Source organism: Lethenteron reissneri, chromosome 33 (assembly GCF_015708825.2).
Source record: "Lethenteron reissneri isolate LAM-NWPU_2019-01 chromosome 33, ASM1570882v1, whole genome shotgun sequence".
NCBI lineage: Eukaryota > Metazoa > Chordata > Hyperoartia > Petromyzontiformes > Petromyzontidae > Lethenteron > Lethenteron reissneri.
This window is the reverse complement of record NC_083811.1, coordinates 1,720,146-1,742,021: the sequence shown is the minus strand read 5'-3', so window position 1 is coordinate 1,742,021 and position 21,876 is coordinate 1,720,146. Positions and strand designations below refer to the sequence as shown.

At 55.9% G+C, this 21,876-nt stretch overlaps 1 protein-coding gene across 8 annotated transcripts in view; it reads right to left on the bottom strand.

The window, feature by feature from the left end:
- Window positions 1–21,876, bottom strand: part of LOC133350180 (tubby protein homolog) — a 34,810-nt gene that overhangs the window by 5,986 nt on the left and 6,948 nt on the right. For 2 of the 8 annotated variants that reach the window (XM_061564261.1, XM_061564260.1), the window contains exons 2-13: window positions 20,960–21,011; window positions 19,895–19,992; window positions 10,320–10,512; window positions 8,875–9,060; window positions 8,491–8,610; window positions 7,398–7,670; window positions 4,659–4,738; window positions 3,986–4,171; window positions 3,390–3,502; window positions 2,760–2,877; window positions 1,377–1,475; window positions 207–378 (exon numbers count right to left, since the gene is read on the bottom strand). In XM_061564261.1, the coding sequence (XP_061420245.1) occupies window positions 207–378; window positions 1,377–1,475; window positions 2,760–2,877; window positions 3,390–3,502; window positions 3,986–4,171; window positions 4,659–4,738; window positions 7,398–7,670; window positions 8,491–8,610; window positions 8,875–9,060; window positions 10,320–10,512; window positions 19,895–19,906 (1,552 nt within the window). In that variant the 5' untranslated portion in view covers window positions 19,907–19,992; window positions 20,960–21,011. Of the gene's footprint in view, window positions 1–206; window positions 379–1,376; window positions 1,476–2,759; window positions 2,878–3,389; window positions 3,503–3,985; window positions 4,172–4,658; window positions 4,739–7,397; window positions 7,671–8,490; window positions 8,611–8,874; window positions 9,061–10,319; window positions 10,531–17,159; window positions 17,335–19,894; window positions 19,993–20,959; window positions 21,012–21,876 lie in introns of those variants that run through there. The other 6 variants (XM_061564255.1, XM_061564256.1, XM_061564257.1 and 3 more) reach the window with 5 other exon arrangements.

Sequence of the window (21,876 nt, the reverse complement as noted above, 5' to 3'; positions counted from 1 at the left end):
CTTACCCCATCCAGCAGTGGCTTTGATGATGACTGTCAATGATGATGATGATGTACGTACGTTGAACTTCATTCGCAAGCAACGTACGTAACCAACTGTGCTAATCGGAGGTGCCTGGGGAAGAACGACGAACTAAACGCAACAACAACAAGAAGCAAGGGTGACCGATGGGTCACGGTGATGTCGACGACGGTGACGTCACTCACGGTCCGTGTCGTGCACGATCTGGAAGTTCTTGACGGACGCCTGGGTGACTCTGCCGTGAAAGTTGAGCACGTAGCTCTGCGTCTCGTCGTTCCACACGGGCGACTTGTTGTGCAACTCGATGAGCCCCTCCAAGCTGCGCATAGTCCAGCGACTCAGCAGCGAGTCTCGCTCCTGCACCCGGGGGGGGGGGGGGGGGAGTTGTGGGGCGGGAGAGGTGGGGAGGAGAGGGGGGTGGAGGGTTAGTGTAGGTGATGGGGGGGAGGAGGGGAGCGGTGGCGCAGCGGTTAGCGCTACGCTGCGCTACGACACCCGGCGACCCGAGTTCTATTCCCGCTCACGGCCACTACCAGTGACGATTATTTGAACCGGCCGTAGGTCGACTCGGCCACAAATGAGTCTCCAGTAGGGAGACAAAGGCGGCCGGACGTGGTGCTGGCCATCCACCCCCTCGTGTGCCGTGCCGGCCTTCATAGGCGCTCGCTAACAGCACTTGCCCCAAACAGTCTGTTAAGGCTATACCGGGGATCTTAGTCTTTGAAGAAGGGTGGACGTCAAGTGGAGTGAGCGGGGGTAGGGGGGTGGGGGTATAAGTGATGGGGGGTGAGGAAGAAGGGTGAACGGGAGGGGGAGTGAGTGGTGGGGGGTGAGGTTGATAAGAGTGGGTTGAGTTGTAGCAGACGGGTGAGTGGGAGGGTGAGTCGGGGGGGGGGGGGGTGAGGTGGGAGGGTGAGTGGGATGTTGCGTGGGAGGGTGAGTCGTGGAGGTGAGTCGGAGGGGGGAGTGGGGGAGTGGGGGGGGGGGTGAGTCGTGGGGGGGGGGGTGAATTGGGGGGGGTGAGTCCGGGGGGGGGGTGAGTCGGGGGGGGGGGGTGAGTCGGGGGAGGGGGGGTGCGTGTGGTGGGGGTGTGTGGATTGCGACGAGTCTGGGAGGTGAGTCGGGGGGGGGGGGTGAGGTTGATAGGAGTGGGTTGAGTGGGATGTTGCGTGGGAGGGTGAGTCGTGGAGGTGAGTCGGGGGAGGGGGTGAGTCGGGGGGGGTTGAGTCGGGGGGGGGGGGGGGTGAGTCGGGGGGCGAGTGAGTCGTGGGGGGGGGGTGAATTGGGGGGGGTGAGTCCGGGGGGGGAGGGGTGAGTCGGGGGGGGGGAGGTGAGTGCACGCGCGGGGGTCTCACGCCGCGGGGTCTGACGGCCGCGCGCTGCTGCTCGGCGTCCATGCCGGGGATGACGACGGTCATGCGGCGCGGCCCTTTGAAGCCGAGGACGTTCGTCTCCTGCCGGCGGCGAGAGCGGACGGGGTCGGCAACCGAGTCACGAGCAACCAGCGACCAGTTGCTGGCAACTGGCAACCGGTTGCCAGCAACTAGCAACCGGTTGCCAGCAACTAGCAACCAGTAATTAACAACGAGTTGCCAGTAACTACACATCGGCAATGAGCGACAATCAACAAGTATCAAAGAGCTACTAGCGACGAGTAACCAACAATCGCCAACCGCTTGCGAGGGGGGTCAGAGGGGAGGGGGGGTCAGAGGGGGGGTCAGAGGGGGGGTCAGAGGGGGGGGGCAGAGGAGAGGGGGGTAAGAGGGGGTCTGAGGTGAGGGGGAGACAGAGGGGAGGGGGGGGTCAGAGGGGAGGGAGGTCAGAGGGGAGGGGGATCAGAGGGGAGGGGAGGACAGAGAGGAGGGGGGGACAGAGGGCAGGGGAGGACAGAGGAGAGGGGGGGTCAGAGGTGAGGGGGGGTCAGAGGAGGGGGGGGACAGAGGTGAGGGGGACACAGGATGAGGATTGTAGTTGTAAGTACGTATGGCACTTTTTGTGCACCGTACGTAGCCAGCCGGGCTAATCTGAAGGAACATCACATTACGATGGTGCCTAGAGATGATCGATCATTAGAGGGGGGCGGTGTGAAGGGGCGGGGTAAGGGGGGTTGGAGGTAGTTGGTGGTGGTGGTGGGTAGGGGGTGGAGGTAGTTGCTGGTGGTGGTGGTGGTGGGTAGGGGGTGGTGGTGGTGGGTAGGGGGTGGTGGTGGATAGTTAGTGGTGGTGGTGGTGGTGGGTAGGGGGTGGTGGTGGGTAGGGAGTGGTGGCGGTGGTGGGTAGGTGGTGGTGGTGTGTAGGGGTGGAGGTAGTTGGTGGTGGTGGTGGTGGGTAGGGGGTGGTGGTGGTGGTGGGTAGGGGGTGGTGGTGGTGGGTAGGGGTTGGTGGTGGTGGTGGTGGTGGGTAGGGGTTGGTGGTGGTGGTGGTGGTGGGTAGGGGTGGTGGTGGTGGTGGGTAGGGGTGGTGGTGGTGGTGGGTAGGGGGTGGTGGTGGTGGTGGGTATGGGTTGGTAGTGGTGGTGGTGGGTAGGGGTTGGTGGTGGTGGGTAGTGGGTGGTGGTGGGTAGTGGGTGGTGGTGGTGGGTAGGGGTTGGTGGTGGTGGGTAGGGGTTGGTGGTGGTGGGTAGTTGGTGGTGGTGGGTAGGGGTGGTGGTGGTGGGTAGGGGTTGGTGGTGGTGGTGGGTAGGGGGTGGTGGTGGTGGTGGTGGGTAGTTGGTGGTGGTGGGTTGGGGGTGGCTCTCACGTAGCACACGGCCGCCATCTCCTGTCGCAGCCCCGTCCCGTCTCGCGCCAGGGCCCCCCGCTTCTCGAAGCTGAGACCCCCGTCGAACACCGTGAACTTCGTGCCCATCAGGTTGGCCCTGAGAAGAGAGGGTGGAATGGGGGGTGGGGGGTTGGGCGGGGGGCGGGGGGCGTGAGTGGTGCGGATCCGCGAGTCTCTTTTCACCACGCGAGACGGTGGTGATGTTGGTGGTGATGTTGGTGGTGGTGATGTTGGTGGTGGTCCACGTGATCGTGGTAATCGTGGTGGTAGTGGTGATCGTGATCATGGTGATGGTGGTGATCGTGATCATGGTGATGGTGGTGATCGTGATCATGGTAATGGTGATGATGGTGGTCGTGATTATGATAATGGTGATGATGGTCCTGATCATGGTAATGGTGATGATGGTGGTCGTGATCATGGTGATGATGGTGGTCGTGATAATGGTGATGATGATGATGGTGGTCATGATCATGGTGATGGTGATGGTGGTCGTGATCATGGTGATGATGATGGTGGTCGTGATAATGGTGATGATGATGATGATGGTGGTCATGATCATGGTGATGGTGATGGTGGTCGTGATCATGGTGATGATGATGATCCCACCTGAGTTTCCCCACGAAGCTGTCTCCGTCTCGGGACAGATCCACGGGGTCCGTGGCGATCAGGTAGTTGGAGGTTTTGCTTCTCTTGCGCTTACGGCCAGCGAGGAGGAACACCTGCATCATCATCACCATCATCAGCATCATCACCATCATCATCAGCAGCAGCATCATCATCCGCTCACCTTTCCGTCATTATCTCCATGTGCAGGACAGAGTTGGGGTCCATGCCACCACCATCACAGCAGTTATCTATCAACATCATCAACACTTTCATCATCATCAGCAGCAGCACAATTCTCATCACCACTATTACCACATTCATCAGTTTTATTGTCATCATCATCACCACCACAACCATAATAATCATCATAATCATCACTTCCACCACCACCTTCATCATCAATAGCATCAAAATCATCAAAACTACAACCACCACCTCCATTATCAATATCAGTATCACCACCATTATCACCACCACCTCCAATATCAATATCAGCATCATCATCATCACCACCTCCATTATCAATATCACCATCACCATAATCAGCATAATCATAATCAGCATCATCATCAGCATCATGATCATCATCCGCTCGCCTTCCTGCCGTCGTCTCTCTCCATGTGCAGGAAGTAGGTGGGGTACATGCCCCGGTCCATGCCCTTCTTGTCGCGAGTGATGCGGCACATGACCGTGATGCCCTGCGGCGCCGGCATCAGCGCGAACGCGTCCAGGTCGCCCACCTCGATCGGGGGGGTCCCCAAAGGGGTCTCAGCCGCGGCGTCCTAGCGGGGGGGGGGGGGGGGGAGGAGAGGGGGTAAGGGGTGGGGGTTAATAAAGCGGGGGCGGCGGGGAGGATGGGCCTGCAGGAGGGGGCGCTATGGGGTATGGAAGTGATGGTGGGCACAGTAGAGAGAAGGGGGGGGCAGCGGGGGCCAGCGGGGGGCTGCCCCCCCCCGTTCCCCCACCCGTGGAAAGTTTAGGGAGGTGATGAGGGGTGGAGGGATTTTTTTGGGAGGTGATGGGGGGTGGAGGGGTGTAGGGAGGTGATGAGGGGTGGAGGGGTGTAGGGAGGTGATGGGGTGGGGGAGTGTAGGGAGGTGATGGGGGTGGAGTGGTGTAGGAGGTGATGGGGGTTGTGGGGTGTAGGGAGGTGATGGGGGTGGGGGGAGGTGATGGTGGGTGGGGTAGTGTAGGCAGGTGATGGGGGGTGGGGGAGGTGATGGGGGTGGGGGAGTGTAGGCAGGTGATGGGGGTGGGGGGAGTGCTCGCCTTGTCAGACTTGCCCCCCGATGGGGAGTCGTTCTTGTCCGGATCGCCACCGTCATCCGCTCCCGGGCCTCCCTTGCGACCTAAAGAAAGGGTGTGCGCGGTACCCCAACTCATACCGACCCCATCAAGGCAGGTGGGGGGAGGGGCGGGGTTAGGGAAGTTCCTACGGGGTAATGGGGGGGGGCACAGAAGACGCGGCCCGCGGCTTCGTTTTCACGCGACCCGCGGCCACGCGAGACGACCCCGCCGCTCTGTGACGGCGACTGGCGTCCCCACCGTCGGTGCACGCGAAGCATCGTGGCCGCACTAATCGGGGGCTCGAATGGGGAACATTCTCGACGAAAGTGGCAGGCAGGCAGGCAACAAGGGTGCGTTTGCTAATTTGGAGCGCGCACTGCGCAATGCACCGCGCGAGACCCATGTTTGATGGCCCGGCTAGCCTCAGTGGCGAGTGGTGTCCGAACCGCCCCAACACCATCACCACCACCACCTTTGCCAACACGCACTGATGTTTGAGCCAGTGGTAGAAATTCCACGTTTCTATAGCGGGAGCGTATCTATTCGTTCGCAACCACTATTGACGTCCCTTCAACAGTTAGATCCGTTTATCGACCCCGCAGCGAAGATGATGATGATGATGATGGGCTAAATCGTCCGGGAATTAAAATAGCACGCTTAGGATTCAGCGTAAGAAGCGCTCTCTCTCTCTCTCTCTGACCACCGCTGCGGTTGATCAAACAGTAATTAGACTGGTGATTAATTCGATGCGTAATTGGATGGGTAATTAATGAGAGGAGTAATTAGGCGTATGCAAGCAGGTCACATGGAGTATAATCGGGGAGATGAGGTTATTGTTGTTGTTGCATCTGTTTAGAGAGAGCGTGGCACGGGCCCATTGCATCTCTTCCACGAAGTGGCATGAACAGATGAGATTCTAGAAGAATACATTAAAATATATATATAATAATAAAAGGCAAAGTTGTGATTATGTGTGTCTGTTAAAATGTTTAGCGTACTTCCCGACATGCAACAAACTGGAAATTTGCCATGTGGGTACTTTCCAGACTGTACACCATGCAAAAATTATTAAAATACACTTTTTTTGGGGGGGGGGGGGGGTAGCTCAATAATGTATATATTTTTTGCACGGCAAGTGAGCTGTGACGTCAGATCTATCACGTGACCCGCGCACGTGGAAGCGTAACTCATTGTAGTGTCGCGGTTAGCGCTACGCTGCTCTACGAACCCGGCGACCCGAGTTCGATTCCCGCTCACGGCCACCACCGGTAGCGATTATTTCAACCGCTCCTGGTCCTCCCCTAGGTCGACTCGGCCTCAAACGAGTAACTGGTGTGGTGTGTGAACATCGCCACTGGGGAGACAAATGCGGCCGGGCGTGGTGGATCCAAGTCCCGGGCGAAGCCGGGTAGTACAGCTAGAATATATAATAATAATAATAAAAGGCGAGTGTGTTTATGAGTTGCGGCGAAAGATGGAGCAGTTCGATTCCCGCTCACGACCAAGACGAGTGGCGATGATTGGAACCCCGCCCTGCACTTCCCCGCTGGAGGTACGTACGGTGCGAAAGAAGATCGACATAGGTACGGCCTCAAATGAGCACCTTGTGCGGTGTGTAAATATCAGCGCTGCTGTGGGAGATAAAGGCGGCTGGGAGTTATTCTATCCACACCACCTCCCCCTCTCGCAGGTGCGCCGTGCTGGCCTTAATAGGTGCTCGCTAACAGCGCGTGTAGATTACACAATCTGCGTCGGCTGCATGTATGGGGTACAACTCTTTTGTCAATCCACTGCTGGATGAGGGCCTCCACCTTGACCATGCCTCTCACCACGCTTTGTCAGTACGGGTTTTGCGAACGCGGCAGTCGGAGCGGGGCATTAGAAGTGCAGTACAACAACGGCCCTTTGCCGCCCTGCCTTCCGCCGTCCCGAGCAACCTGTTGCGAGGGACGGCCCATCCAAGCAACGTCCAGCCTCAACTCCTGCTTAGCTTGCGAGAGGTGGAGGAGACCCAATGCCGGATATCTAAAAGTAGCGACAAATGCTACGGGCCCCGCACTTTCAAGGGCCCCACACTTTCAAGCCATCAATGCCGGTTCAGTGATTCTGCACTTGCTCTTACTATAGTACTAAACCGCCTTCAACGTTTATGAACGACTGGGTGTTTAAGGTTGGCGATTTGTCGTATTATCCAGCTGTATAGAAAATAAAAAATATACAATTATTTTACTATGAAAGTTAAACATTTGTGTGTTTTAATATTTACGTGTTTATTTTATTTTATTTGGGGCCCCTTTATAACATAACGCTACAGAACCCCGCACGAGCCTCATCCGGCACTGCAGGAGACGGGAGACCCCTCCCAGGTGCCGCCGGGGGTTTAACGACTGCCCAGTCTCCGTCCCGGTGCGCTGCCCACCGCGCTCCATCGCTTCCGCAGATTTCTCCTCTCGCCCGATTGCCCCCTAATCCCGGTGAGCGATGTTCCCCTCGGAGCGCTTTGCGTGCGGGGAGGGGCAGCGAGGGATGGCAGTGATGTGGGCAGCGATGTGGGCAGGGGGCGGTGAAGGGGCAGTCATGTGGGGCAGTGATGTGGGGCAGTGATGTGGGGCAGTGATGTGGGGCAGTGATGTGGGCAGTGAGGGGGGCAGTGATGTGGGCAGTGATGTGGGCAGCGAGGGAGCAGTGATGTGGACAGCGAGGGGGGCGGCGTCACCCGACCTCTTCGCTTCACTCGCTTCTCCTTCTTGGCCGGGGCAGCTCCGTCTGTGCTGCTGCTGCCCTCTGCGGGGGCCGCTGCCCCTGAGCAGCTCTTAGCCGCTGCCCCTGAGCAGCTCTTAGCCGCTGCCCCCGCATCCTTCGCTGCTGCTGCTGCCCCTAGCACCTTCATTGACCCCGAGCCCCCCGAAGCCAGGAAGGCGCTCATGGGGGCCGCCTTCCTCGGCGGGGGTTTGGCCGCCTCGGTGGTGGAGGGGGTCTCCTCGGGGGCGGGGGCTACTCCAGGGGCCGTTGGGGGGCGGGGGGGAGGAACGGGCGGGGGAGTAGGGGGGGCGAGGGGGTATGGGGGTGGGAGGGGGAGCGTGGGCGGTGGGGTTAATGGGGGCGGTGTGGGGGAAAGGACGGAGGGGGGGGGGGCGGTGGGGGCACGGGGAGAGGGGGGTGCGGGGGTGAGTGGGGTAATGGAGGGAATTAGAGAAGGGGGGGGGGAGTGGGAGGATGCGAGGGTGGGGGTTGGGGGAAGGTTCGGAGAGTTGGGGGGGGTGCGCACACGGACAATGGGCAAATGAATAACAAAACAAATTAAAATCAACAAACTCAGGGTAATGAGGCGGTAGCGACGAGAGAGAGAGAGAGAACACGGTGATGAAGGTGATGATGAAGGTGAGGAATGGGATTCTGATCCGGCCAACGATTTTTACCGTCCAATCCCATTTCTTCGCCTGCTCATGCTGTTGCTGATGGTCGCGGGGATGGTGATGATGATGATTGTTGTGTCAATTGCGTTGATGATAATTATTAGTTGGTGATGCTGATTCCGCTGACGATTGATTGATAATTGATCCTGATGCAGCTGTTGCTGATGATGATAATAGTGTTTTAGTGATACCACTGGTAGCAATTGGCTGATTCTGCTGCAGCTACTGCTCATGATGGTAATGCCACCGGTTAAGATCTTTTATTCTGCTGCTCCTGTTCCAACTGCTGCTACTGCTGCTACTCCTGCGACTCCTGCTGCTGCTACTCCTGCTGATGTTGCTGCTATTGCTGATGATGACGAGGAAGAGGAGGAAGAGGCGGATGAGGTACAGGACACCTTGTTTCTGTCTGGGCTTCTTCTCGCGGCGCGGCGGCTGTTTCTTCTTGGGAGGAGGCGCCGCTCGGCACGAGGGGATCTCTGGGATGGACTCCACGGAGCAGGCGTCGTCATCCCGGTCTGTTGAGACCATAGGCACGTGTCGGGGGGGGGGGGGGGCGCAGAGGGGTCAATTGGTGTGGGGGGAGGAAGGTGGGGGGGGAGAGAAGGTGGTCCGAGGCGGACAACGTGAGTGTAGGCAACCGATGTGGGAGGTCCGGTTGCCCGGTTGCCCAGTTGCCCGGTTGCCTTTTGACCCATCAACAGGCACTTGGATATCAACATCGACTCGACACCAGCCACGTGCGTGGCTGGTGAGGACGATCGTGGTGAGCACAAACTCACCATCTACCTCGACCTTCTCCTCCTCTTGCTCCTCATGCTGCTGCTGCTGCTTCGGCTGCTCTCGTTTAGGAGCCGCTTTCTTCACCGCTCCTCCCGCCTTGCGACTCTTCCGATTCGTGGTGGCGCCGGGCTCGCCCGCGGGGTCGGGATCGTCGCTCTTCTTGCGAGGAGATTTGACGGACGAGCCTTTGATGCGTCATCGCCATCGTCATCACCACCACCGCCCATCCAGCCGTGCACCACCAACCCCAAACCCGAAGCCACATCCACCCGCCGGAAACTCCCCCCAGCCCCCGCACCCCATCGCGTGCGGGTGATGGGTGATGGAGCAAAAAAAAAGGTGGGGGGATTGGGAGAAAGCAGAAAAAAAACAGCAAAGAAAAGCAAGCAGAGAAAAATAAAACGTGGAGAACGGCAAGAGACCATGACGTGAGGTGAGTGTGCATGGGGACCACATGAATGGACAGCGATGTGAAGACGACTTGACAAGTAGTCGTCGAGTGAACGGGGAGTGAGAGCAGGCTTTGTAAGCGCTCTCTGTGTGAAGTGAAATGCGTGCGTCATCACAAAAGTGGAACACGAATTGACATTGAAGAGGGGGATAAGAGTGTGGGTGGGTGGGTGGGGGTTAGCGCTGGGGTCTGGTTGGCAACCGTGGTTAGGGCTGCAGTCTGGTTGGCTGCGTCGGGTGGTGGAGGGCATTACGACGCATTTATATTTTTGTGATCTAACCCAAACAAAAACATCTTCATGAATAATGTTTTTTTTTACGAAAAGCCTTTTCGCGTGAAGTTGAATCGTCGTGATTCGGTGATTGTAGAGCTGTGATCGCGAGACCCCCCCAGAGTTTTCGCTGTCCGCCCCTCCCTCTCCATACGGACAATTAATTTCTCGCGACTCCTGGGAACACATTCATTGGTGAGGGGGGATGGGGGTTTGGGGGGTTCGGGGGGTTCGGGCCCCCGGGAGTGGGAGAGCAAGGCGGGGGGGGGGGGGGTCCCGCGGCTCAAGAAGTCAATTTGAGTGTTGGATCAACACAGCTGTGTGTGGTGCGTGGTGTGTGTGCGTGTGGTGTGTGTGTGTGCGTGTTGTGTGTGGGTGCGTGTGGTGTGTGTGTGGGTGCGTGTGGTGTGTGGTGTTTACGTGGTGTGTGTGTGCGTGGGGTGTGGTGTGTGTGTGCGTGGGGTGTGTTGCGCGTGTGGTTTCTGCACGAAAAAAACCCCTATCAGCGTTTCCTGAAGAACTGCACTGTGGTCCACTTTCATTACAGGTCACCATCGAAATAAACTACGGGCGCATGTGACCGCTATGCGCCGCTCAAGGCTTCGACACGGATCGAACCCTGGAGCGTGCGACGAAATCGCGCACGTGTTGTCGTGGGCGACTCGCGCGCGTGTGTGTGCGTGTGGGTGTCGCGTCGTCGGCTGTGTTTGTCGCGTGCTCGCCGTTGCTCGCTCCGTTGGGGGTCTCCACGAGGGGCGCTCTCTCCTCCGAGCGGCGCGCCCGGCGCTGCTTCCCCCCCTTGCTGCCGCTGCCCCCGCTGCCCCCTCCCGCCACCTCGGCGCTGCCCTCGTGCTGCCCCCCGGAGCTGGGCTGCACCAGCAGCGGCTGCTGCTCGTTCCGCTTGCGACGCTGCTTCTGCTCCAGCAGAGCGCGCTGCACACACACACGCGACACGTGCACCGGGGATCACGCAATGCGCCACGGCCGAGCGCGATTAGTTGCGTGCAACCTGGGTTTGCGTGCGACTGAATCGCAACACGGGTTGCGTGCGACTTAATCGGAACCTGTTTGCGTGTGCCTAAATCGCAACCTCGTTTGCGTGCGACTTAATCGCAACCCGGGTTGCGTGCGACTTAATCGCAACGTAGTTTGCGTGCGACTGAATGGCAACCTGGTTTTGCGTGCGATCGAATCGCAACTTTGGTTTCGTGCGATTGAATCGCAACTTACTTTGGCTCATAAAACAATGGCTAATAAAACAATGGCTAATGAAACAATGGCGAATAAAACAATGGCTAATGAAACAATGGCGAATAAAACAATGGGTCATAAAACAACGGCGAATAAAACAATGGCTCATAAAACAATGGCGAATAGAACAACGGCGAATAAAACAATGGCGAATAAAACAATGGCTCGCCAGATAGTAAAATGTTGTCCATTCGCTTCTCCAACACACCGGTGTGCTGTACTAGTAACGAATTGGCGCGTTCTGTTTCCGTGACAAACCTTACTAAATTGGCTGTGTCGGGTGGTGGCGGGTTTAACGACACATTTATATACTTGGGCGATCTAACCCTCAAAAACAGTGGTAGGTCTGTGCATATCACAGAACTACCACTGAGATATAGCTCCTTTTAAGTGACCTCTGTTGCAAACTGCAGTGGGGGGGGGGGGGCACTTTCCTACTTGCACAGCAACGATTGGTCAATGCGAGCAGGGAGGGGGGGGGCTCTAAGCAGGAGCAACCCCCCACGAACTCTGTTACTCACCAGAGACGATGGGACGGGGGTGGTGGCGTGGTGTAGGTGATGGTTGATGATCGAAAGCATGGAGGACAAACACAGACACACACACGCAAAGACACATATCCCCCGTATAGCTTTAACAAGCTGTCGGGGCAAGTGCTGTTAGCGAGTACCAATAAAGGTGGGAAGGGCTCACGAGCGGGTGGGTGGTAAGCACCACCTCCGTCCCCCCGTGCAGATGTTAACTACCTCGCCTGGTATGCAGGAGGTCGTGGGTTTGATCCCGACCCTCACGCCTGCTGTATATTTGAAGTTTGCGTGTCTCTCTCTCTCATCATCATCACGGTGGCTAGGAGATGTTAACTACCTCGCCTGGTATACAGGAGGTCGTGGGGTCGATCCCGACCCTGAAGCCTGCTGCTGTATATTTGGAGTTTGCGTGTCTCTCTCTCATCATCATCACGGTGGCTAGGAGATGTTAACTACCTCGTCTGGTATACAGGAGGTCGTGGGTTCGATCCCGACCCTGAAGCCTGCTGTATATTTGGAGTTTGCGTGTCTCTCTCCCCGTGGTCAGTACGATTTTTTTCTCCCGGTTCTCCGCGGGTTCCCTCCACATTCATAAGCAACATCACGTGTTTCTCCACGTGATGATGATGATCCACTTCGTTGAGCTTTCAATTGTGTTCAGATCGCTTCTGAAAAAGAGCTACATAGCTCAGTGGGCCTTACCCGGTAAATAGAATATAAAAATCTGAATAGCTTAGTCTAAGAGTGTACACATCGCTCCATTTAAAGCTGAGTCGACATAGAGGAGGCCCTGAACCGGTTCAGATATTCTTCACTGCAATTGTCCGTGAGCGGCAATTTTATCCGGGTCGCCGGGTTCGTAACACAGTGCGCATAACCACCGTGATTCCACTCTCCACACTCAGACAACAACAACAACAACCCCCCTCCCGTGTAGCCTCTCATCGCAGCAGGAGGTGGTGTTAGAACAGCGGCTCGCCCGACCGCCTTTGTCTCCCCAGTTGTTGAAATTGAATACACACCGCACAAGATACAGTACTCATTTCAGTCTGAGTCGACCTAGGGGGGAGGTCGGTCCAGCACACGTGCACACGCACACGTGCACAAAACATAGGGACGATTGTACGATGATGCGACAACCATTAGGAATGAATAATCGCTGATGACGCCACGCAGATTAAGAAGGACTAGATGCTCAACAGGTGATGGGGATGGATTGGGGGGGGGAGGGAGGGTTTGAAGAGTGGTGGGGGGTGGTTGGGGTGGTGGGGGGTGGTGGGGGGTGGTTGGGGTGGTGGGATGGTGGTTGGGGGTGGTGGGGGGGGTGCTGGGGTGGTGGGGGGGTGCCGGGGGGGGGGGGTGTGTGGCGCGCTGCGCTACGAACCCGACAGAGACCCGAGTTCGATTCCCGCTCACGGCCCCCTACACCAGTGACAATTATCAGAACGGGCCGTGGGCTTGCCCCTAAGTCCACTCGGCCTGCAACGAGTCTCAACTGAGTACCTGGTGCGGTGTGTAAACGTCGCACACTGGGGAGGCAAAGGCGGCCGGGCGGGGGGGGGGGTCCTGGCCACCCACTTTCTCGTGTGCCGTGATGGCCTTCGTTTGTTGCTCGATAGCATCACCTGCCCCAGCAGTCTCTAGCGGTCACAGGGGGTTGAGGGGTGGGAATCTTTATCTTTGTTTCTGATGAGAGCGGAGAGTGGAGAGAGGGTGGTGGTGGGGGGGAGATAAGGAGAGTCGGGCGCGTTATCTCGACTCTGGCGGCTTTGGTTGGTTGGCTTGCACGCACGGGAGAGCCCGCACATGTGTGTGTCACGTGTGTTGTGTGGGGGAGCGGTGGCGCAGTGGTCAGCGCACCGCCCTGCGAACTCGGCGAGCCCAGATTCGATTGCCGCTAGCGGACACAACTTGAGTTGGATAATTATCAAAAGCGGTCCTCCCCCAGGTCAACTCAGCCTTGTACGTGGTGCGGCGTGTTTATTAAACGTCAGTCGGGTGCTGTATTTATGTATGCTGCACTTGGACGACTCGATTCGTTCTCCAGGCGCGGCAGTTGCAACAATGAGGGCAAGTTTTTATTTTGTGTTTTGTATAAATCCATCCTCGCACCGCCTGCCTGCGTCGCTGGGTTCACCGCCGTGACATCGATCGGCAGCTCCCGTGTAACGGTGGGGTACCGTGTGAGTGACCCTACATCTGTCGAGGCGTCTAGGTAGCGTGGAAGAGTAGGCCAAAGCACCCGCCAGAGGGTCTCTCGCTCTGGAGTTCCATAAACTATATATATATTTTATTATACCAGGTAGGGCCCACTGTGCTCTATAGCTCTCATTCAGAAGCGACCTGGCCACAAATGATTTCCCAACGAGTGGCTTATAACGTGGGATGTCTAGCATTCAAACACTCTAAACACGTGACGTTGATTCTAAATGTGGAGGGAAAACCCTGAGGACCCGGAGAAAAATCCACGCGACCACGGTGAGAGAGAGACACGCACAGACTCCTAATGTACAGCAGCAGGCGTCAGGATCAGGATCGAAGCCACGACCCACTGCATACAGGCGAGGTAGTTAACATCTCGCCACCTCGTGGGGGGTCTTCCACCAGCAGTGGCGTGAGCAAGCAATTGCAGGGCTGCGCCTTTACCGTGTGTATATATTTATATATTAAAAAATTTGATCGTGGGGTCTAAATGCGACGTCGGGTCCGTGCCGGCTCCGTGCGCTCTTGGCCCCGAGAGCCACGCCACGACGGCTCGCGAGCGGCATATTTGTCTTTGTTGTGTTGCGCGCGTGTCTCTCTCTCTCTATATATATCACACTCAAGTAGCAACTCGCAGCCTCTATCATAGCAACAGCCTGAGCAAAACCCACGGGGAGACCGAGAATCAATCACAGGAAGCTCCCCCGAGAGACACGGGGAGAGGGGAGGGGGAGTAGGAGCTTGCATCGTATAAGACACGTTGTCATCGATAGAAGATCAATTCATCGAGGGTCATTCCCATTACCTGCAAGACGCAGCCACGGTTATCATCGTCGTCGTCGTGATTATACAATCATCATACTTTTCGTCAATCAATCATTACCATCATTGTTATAATAATATAAATCTCTCCTATTATAAACAACGTTCTCTTCAACATCCGTTCCATCTATCATTATCATCATCAATTAAATAATGTATTCCATCATCGTTGTAAGGACAACACAATTATCATCATCGACCTTTTAATCGTAATATTCACGAGCACTATCAATTACATCCCATTAATCATCATCAGTCATCCCAAAACCGGATTGCTCCTGATTAAAAAAAACAATGTCTTTAGGGCTCTGAGACTTTCCTGGGTGCAGAACGGGTCTTGTTATTGTGACGATGGTGACGATGGTGATTTGAAAAACAAATGTGTTGTGACCACGTGGCGCCCAGCTAAGCGGGTAAATAGCCGCGTCACGTGGCCTGGATTTTAAGAGGCAGCTGCAATCCGGCTCCTCATTAAACTCAAGATCAGCTTTGAGTAAATTTGTTCTCAAGATAATTATGGCTCTTTGAGCCACAGGTGGTCAACAGCACTGAATCCGCAGGTAGCCTTAGTCTGGCTCAATGAGCCACAGTCATTAACATCACTGAACCCTTGGGTAGCCTTAGTCTGGCTCAATGAGCCCCAGTCATTAACATCACTGAACCCTTGGGTAGCCTTAGTCTGGCTCTATGAACCACGGGCGGTTAACAACACTGAACCCTTGGGTAGCCTTAGTCTGGCTCTATGAGCCACAGTGTTGAACACTAAACCCGGTGACGTGTGGTTGCTACGTGCGTCCAAGATGCGGTTACAGATGTCGCCCTGTGCCGGCGATTACGAACGCACGGGCTGCACGCGAAGTCTAGCAGCCTCCCGCTGTGATTATTGAGCGGATCTGCAGGGCCCCCCATGCCTTCTAAACGCTTCCACACGTGCGCTCACGTCGTGACTCGGCCGGGTATTAGTCAGGCAATACGATGACTCTATCCCGAGGGGGCACTTCAGCCAGCACCTCGGGAGAGGAACACATAGAGGGCATCTGACTCATGAGCTTTGCCTGCATCCCTCGTCGTCTGCGCGGCCGTAAGCCACCACCCGTCACCCCACCAATCCTCGCCTCCTGCTTGTCGGTAGGTGAGCCCACAGCAGCCTGGGCACTCGCGGCTACCCACACCTCGCCACCCCCCTCCCCACACCCCCTTCGTTCTTTTACTTTGACCAGGAGACACTCCTCGTTTGACAGTAGCTTGCCTCGAGTGGAGGACTGTTCACCCCGGCGCGGTGTGCCTTAGAGCCAGAACCAGTCCATCAGACCTCCTGTATCCGCGGTCTAGACAGTACCGGTCCAGCTCCGGACAGAAGGATGGCAGCCTCTCTTCTCCTCCCGAGTAAGCGTTTTGCGGACATTCCACATCGTCTGAGCAGCAATGATTGACAGTTGTTGGGAGGACTGAGTCCACTGGCTCTGCCAGACGCCTGTCCCCTCTCGGCCTCCACCACCGTCTTACACAGACTTTCAGCAGAACAAATGTAAATAGACCAAACATGTAACCACCCTTCAGCCACGCGTCTCGCGAAGAGGCGTTGCAAATGTTCACGTCTTTGAATGGTCAACAACAGCCAACTGGAGGCAACGAGACTCGGCAGAAAGGCAACTTCGTTGATTGGCGGGTCAGCCCACGTGAGTACAATGCGTGTCGTAAAACCTCCTCCACCCGATACAGCGAATTATTAAATGTGTCACGCGACGACTAAGCGTGCTAACTTATGACCATGCGAGTGTGTTGGAGGGTGACGTCGGAGATCCAGACTTCTGTCAACTGCCTGATGATGCTGGTTGTACACCACCAGCGACACGTCAGTAGCACCGTATTGTAAAACATGCTGCGGCATTGCTGTCCAACACACCGGTGGTGCTGAAAGCAGTGGTACATTGGCCACGTTTGACGGGAGAGAGGGGGGAAGGGGGGCGCGGGGGGAGCAGGCGAGCGGGAGAGGGGGGGGGGGTATGAGAAGAGCGACCTGGGAAGAATGAAGACAAAGATGGAGAACGGGTGAAGAGTCAGACGAGAAGGAGGGACGGGAAGAGACGGGGGAATCTGGAGTTGAAGGAGATCGGGGGAGGGCGGGGATGTAAGAGAGGGATGTTGAAGAAACGGGGATCAAGGGTCGACTTGTGAGGGGGGAGTATAATTTATAATTTATAGCAGCGGAGAAGGGTAATAAGTGGGCGGGGGGGCACGGAGAAAAGACGGAGACGGGGAGGAGAGGAGTTGCAGGTCACGAGGGGGAGCAGGGGAGGGAGCAGGCGTCATTTACGAATGACAGTGGCGGTGGTGGTGATGGCGGTGATGGTGAAGATGGCGGTGGTGAAGGTATGGTGATGATGGGTGAGGTGGTGGTGGATTTAGTGATGGTGATGATGGGTGAAGGGGGTGGTGGCGGTGGATTTAGTGATGGTGATGATGATGGGTGAAGGTGGTGGATTTAGTGATGATGATGATGGGTGAAGGGGGTGGTGGTGGTGGATTTAGTGATGGTGATGATGGGTGAAGGGGGTGGTGGTGGTGGATTTAGTGATGGTGATGATGGGTGAAGGTGGTGGAGGAGCAGCAGCAGAGGTGGCGTCTCGCTCTCACGCGCAAACTCTGCGATGTTTACGGAATGAAGAGACAGAGAGAGAGATGGAGACAGAGGATCGAGAGAGAGGGGGGGAGGGAGCGAGCCAGAGCAGCGCGCACTCCCGACACGAGCACACGGACCTTCTCGTGGGACATCCTGAAGCGGCGCGGCGATGAGCCGATGCCTCGCGTCTCTCGCCGTCTCCCCCTCCCACGTCTCTCGCTCTCTCTTCCTCCTCCTCCTCCTCGGATTATCACCCCCGGTCTCTGTCGTCTTCCTATGAATGAATGCTCCCCTCAACACTCCCTCGCTCCCCCCCCCCCTCCTATCGCCGCATGCCCCCCCCCCCACCACTCCCCGCTCATCCCTGTGGGGGTCGCCGCTCATCGGGAATCCGAGATTAGCGCTGTAATCTGCTCCGTCTCCATGGGAACCCGAGACACGACGCTCAACCCACGCACACCTGGGGAGTGTCACAGGCGCGGCGAGGGCGAGGGGCGTGTTGCCACGATTTAGCCGACCCCACGCACACCGCCAGCCCTGCCTGCCCACGCTCACCCTGCCCATGCTGCTCACCGAGCCGCGCACCCACTCACCGCCATCAATGCAGACCCCCCGCTCGCAGACTCCCCCCCCCCCTCCTCCCCTATCCATCTCTCACCCCCCCTCCCTCGCCACGGCCGCTTTCCTCTCTACGCAGGAATGGTAAAATACTAAAACAACAATCTGCGGAAGTCGGTTTTGTTGTTGCGAAAGGAAATGTCAGTGGATGTCAGATTAATACGACGGCGAGATGTTACCGCCCTCGCCCGGTGTACGGGTGGTCGTGAGTTCGATTCCGACCCGGACGCCTGCTGTGTATTTTGAGTGTGCATGTCTCTCTCTCTCTCTCCACGTGCTCGCGTGGGTTTTTCTCCGGCTCCTCGGGTATTCCCCTCCACACTTAGACTCGACATCACGCGTCTCGAGTATTTGGTGGCTAGACATGTCCACGGGATGACGAGCCACGTCATTTGTGGCCAGGTCGCTTCTGACCAAAAAAGCTATTACAGCCCAGTGGGGTCTGACCTGGTAAAATACAAAATAAAAATGTTTTAAAGAATTAATGTGTCATGCCGATGTTTTCCTCTTTAGTCTCATCGTTTACCAGGGACAATGGCAACAGTAATGGATTCCTAAATCTATCTGTGCGAAGCCAGGTTAGTTTTACGTTCTATAAGTACACATTGTAATCGTGTGCACCTAATTATATCATAGCCTAAACATGCGAATCGTCCATCTTACACAAGCAACGTCAATCTGGAATGTGCGATTGCTGTTGAGATCGTAAGACTGCTTCCACGGATTTCTACTCGCTCCTGATTGCCTCTGATAAGCGATGCACCCTTTGCTGGGCTGGGGGCGAGGTGGGAGGGGAGCGAGGTGGGAGGGGGCCGAGGGTGGGGGGGCGAGGTGGGGGTGGGGGCGAGGTGGGAGGGGGTGTACAGAGCCAGTCGCTAAGCGCGGATGTAGATCGGCAGATGTAGATATGGTTAAAGGTGCGGCCCGTCCATGATTACGAATCGTTTAGTGCGACGCTTGGGACACTTAGGGAGGTTGTAGCGAGGCACCCTTATCGGCGAATGTGTTGGGTTCATTGATATTTGTGCTAGGGGCTAACGCCGTCCCTGAGTTCAAGCAATCATCATCATTAACAACATCATCAACCGGGGGTGTCATTATATTTTAAACCAAATCTGAAGATGTCGGTTTTTAGGATCGTGTTTAAGTAATGAGCGCATGTTTAATAATTTTGCTCCACAACAACAACAACAACTCAACTGTCGAGTCGTTCTAGATTCTATAACTTCCCTGCGTAGGTGCTGGAGGTTGTGCTGTATCGATCTCCGAAGCCTCTACCCGGCACGTGGTGCGAAACGTCGGACATTGTGCCAAACAACACTCGGTACAACCCCATAAACACGTGGGGGGGGGGGTTATTTAGATTGAATTTCTTTCTTAAAATATTATGTGGGACAAAGAGCGCTATAACGAATCGGCGTTCCACAGGGCCGCACTAAGCGAGGTCTGCCTTTCACATGTATGCTCTAGGCGACGTCGTTTTTGTGTCATGTGCTATGTAGAAGGGTCATTGTCCGAAACGCCGCCTATTAGAAGTATATTTTAAGACAGTGCACTTGATAGATGTGTTGAGTTTTCTAGATAGGCGTTGAATGTCTTTAGCCCTTGTGAAACATTGGAGTTCGACGAGTCGTTGTTTAATGAACATCGCGGTGAATAACAGCGCCTCTTGTGGCTGCACGACTGGCGTGAGCCCGTTGAAAAGCAAAGACAAAGATCCCCCGTACAGCGTTAACAGACTGTTGGGGCAAGTGCGAAGAATCCGTTTGAACCCTTTCTGGCAATAAAACAGTTGTGTTAAGATGTCAAAACACCAAACTGAAACCTTTTTGCATGGAACTATGTCTGCATTAACCACATATACTGTATTTCCCCGCATATAACCCGTGGGGTATACCACTTTTTACAAACAAAACAAGACCCTGCGGAGTATATGGAGGTGCGGGCTATCTGAATTTGTTTTGTACAAAACGCAATTTTTGCGGGGAATATGCGTCTGCGAGTTACATGCGTATGCGGGCTATATGCGGGAAAATATGGCACTTGTGGTGAACATGCAAAAAAAGAAAACATGCTCTGATAGTATATGATGATGCATTGTCTTTGAAAACTGATTGGTCCACACCAGAGACAGCTTTCTTTAAAGCCTAGTCTCGAACGGTGTTAGACCAGAGGACGCCAAAAGGCGAGGTTCGACGTACAAAATGACAATGGGACGTTTTGAGTCGCTCGGCTTCATGCGCCAGGAGTTCACCTTCGCCGTCATCTTCTTTCGTTCGGCGGCCGTGATGTCGACGCAGAGAAACCACGACAATTCCACACTCACCGCGGCCAGGCGCCGAAAGCCGCACACTGTGAGAACGAGAGCGGCGAAGACAACGCGTCCTCCCATCAGTCGTGAGTATCAAAGCGCTCCTCCCTGGCCGTGCCTGTCTGCCTCTCTCTCTCTCTGTCTGTACAATGTGCAGCCCCTCCACCGCTTAATTTGAACACATTTCAAGGACGCAGCGAATTCGGAGCCACGCACACTGCAATTGTATGTTGCTGCTAATAATGAAATTAAATGCAATGTGCAACACCCCACCCCACCAACCCCCACCCCATCCCTTAACCCCATCCGTGGACTACGTCGCAGTTGCACCGCCTGCGTGCTTGATAGCCAAGCCACTTTCGCGAAGATACAATTTCCGCGCTCACTCTCTCACCCTCTTTCTCCCTCACACTCTCTCTCCATCTCTATTTCTCTCTCTCTTTCTCACACTATATCTCTTAACAAGAGCGTTTTCATTCATATGGGTGCCTTACCTGGCCAACAAGCGCCACGATCTTGCAAACTCCATCCGTGCCCAAGCGAAGACGGCAGTTTACGAGACCAGCAAAATAAAAAACCGATGCCCTCTGAGCATGGTGTTCCGCGGGGTCACAATGTTCAGGGGGCTGCTCAAGGCGCCACTCTCGCTGGGGCACCGCAAACCACTCCGATGCCAGCGACGCGCGCGTGGCTCTTTGAACGGTGGCGAGGGGGAGACGGTGAAGACCTCTGCACCGGCGCTCACGCCATTCTGCACTTCACTTTGTTAACGAGCTGACGCGTCTTGCGCGTGGCAGAGCGCGTGGCGGAGCGCGTGGCGCGTGTAGTGGTCTCTTTGTGACGTCACGCTGCATTCGATGTCACGTGGTATCGAAATCGACTCCAGTGCATTTTTTTTGCTGCTTGCAGCGATAAAAGTGGTTTAAAAGTCAAAAGTCTCACTTACTCTCTCACTCACACTCTCTCACTCGTTCTTACTCTGGCACTCACACTCTCTCTCTCACCCACCTGTGTGTCGAGTTTCTCCTTGTTAACAGCCGCTCCGTCATTTTCCAACAACCTGGCAGACACAGCGTGTGGTTCATTAAACGACACGAAACACAACGGCAAAGATCCCCCGTATAACCTTCAACGGACTGTTGGGGCAAGTGCTGTTAGCGAGCGCCTACGAAGCACGGAACGTCACGCGAGGGGTTGGTAGCAAGCACCAAGCTCGGTCGCCTTTGTCTCCCCAGTGGCGATGTTTTTACGCACCGCACCAGGTACTCATTTGAGGCTGAGTCGACCTAGGGGAGGGCCAGAACCAGTTCAGATAATCGTCACTGATATTGGCCGTGAGCGGGAATCGAACCCAGGTCGCCAGGTTCGTAGAGAAGCGCACTAACCGCTACACACACACACATGTGTAAGTGCACACACACACACACACGTGTGTGTGAGTGCACACACACACGATTATCCGAATCGGTCCTGAGCCTCCCCTAGGTCGACTCAGCCTCAAATGAGAACCTGCTTTTGGTGTTAAAATATCGCCAACTGGGGAGACAAAGACGGACGGGCGTGGTGCTCGCTAACAGCACTTGCCCCTACAGTATGTTAAGCCTGTACGGGAGATCTTGGCTCTTCGTCGTTGTGCAGCGTAGATGAAACGAGGTGATTCCCAGCGGCACTCGGCACGCTCCGCTACACAGCCACACACACAGTCCCCGTCGCGGAGACGACGAACGCCGCTCACTCCGCAACCCGTCAACCCCTCATCCTCACGGCCAACAACAGGAGCAGGAGGGGGGGAGTGAGGGAGGGAGGGAAGGGGGGAGGGAGGAGGTGGGGATAATGATGACGATGGTATCGGACTGCGCTCTGGGTCGCTGGTTAAGATTTGGAGACACGAGGGGGAAAGTAACGGTGAGTGGTGGCGTGGAGTG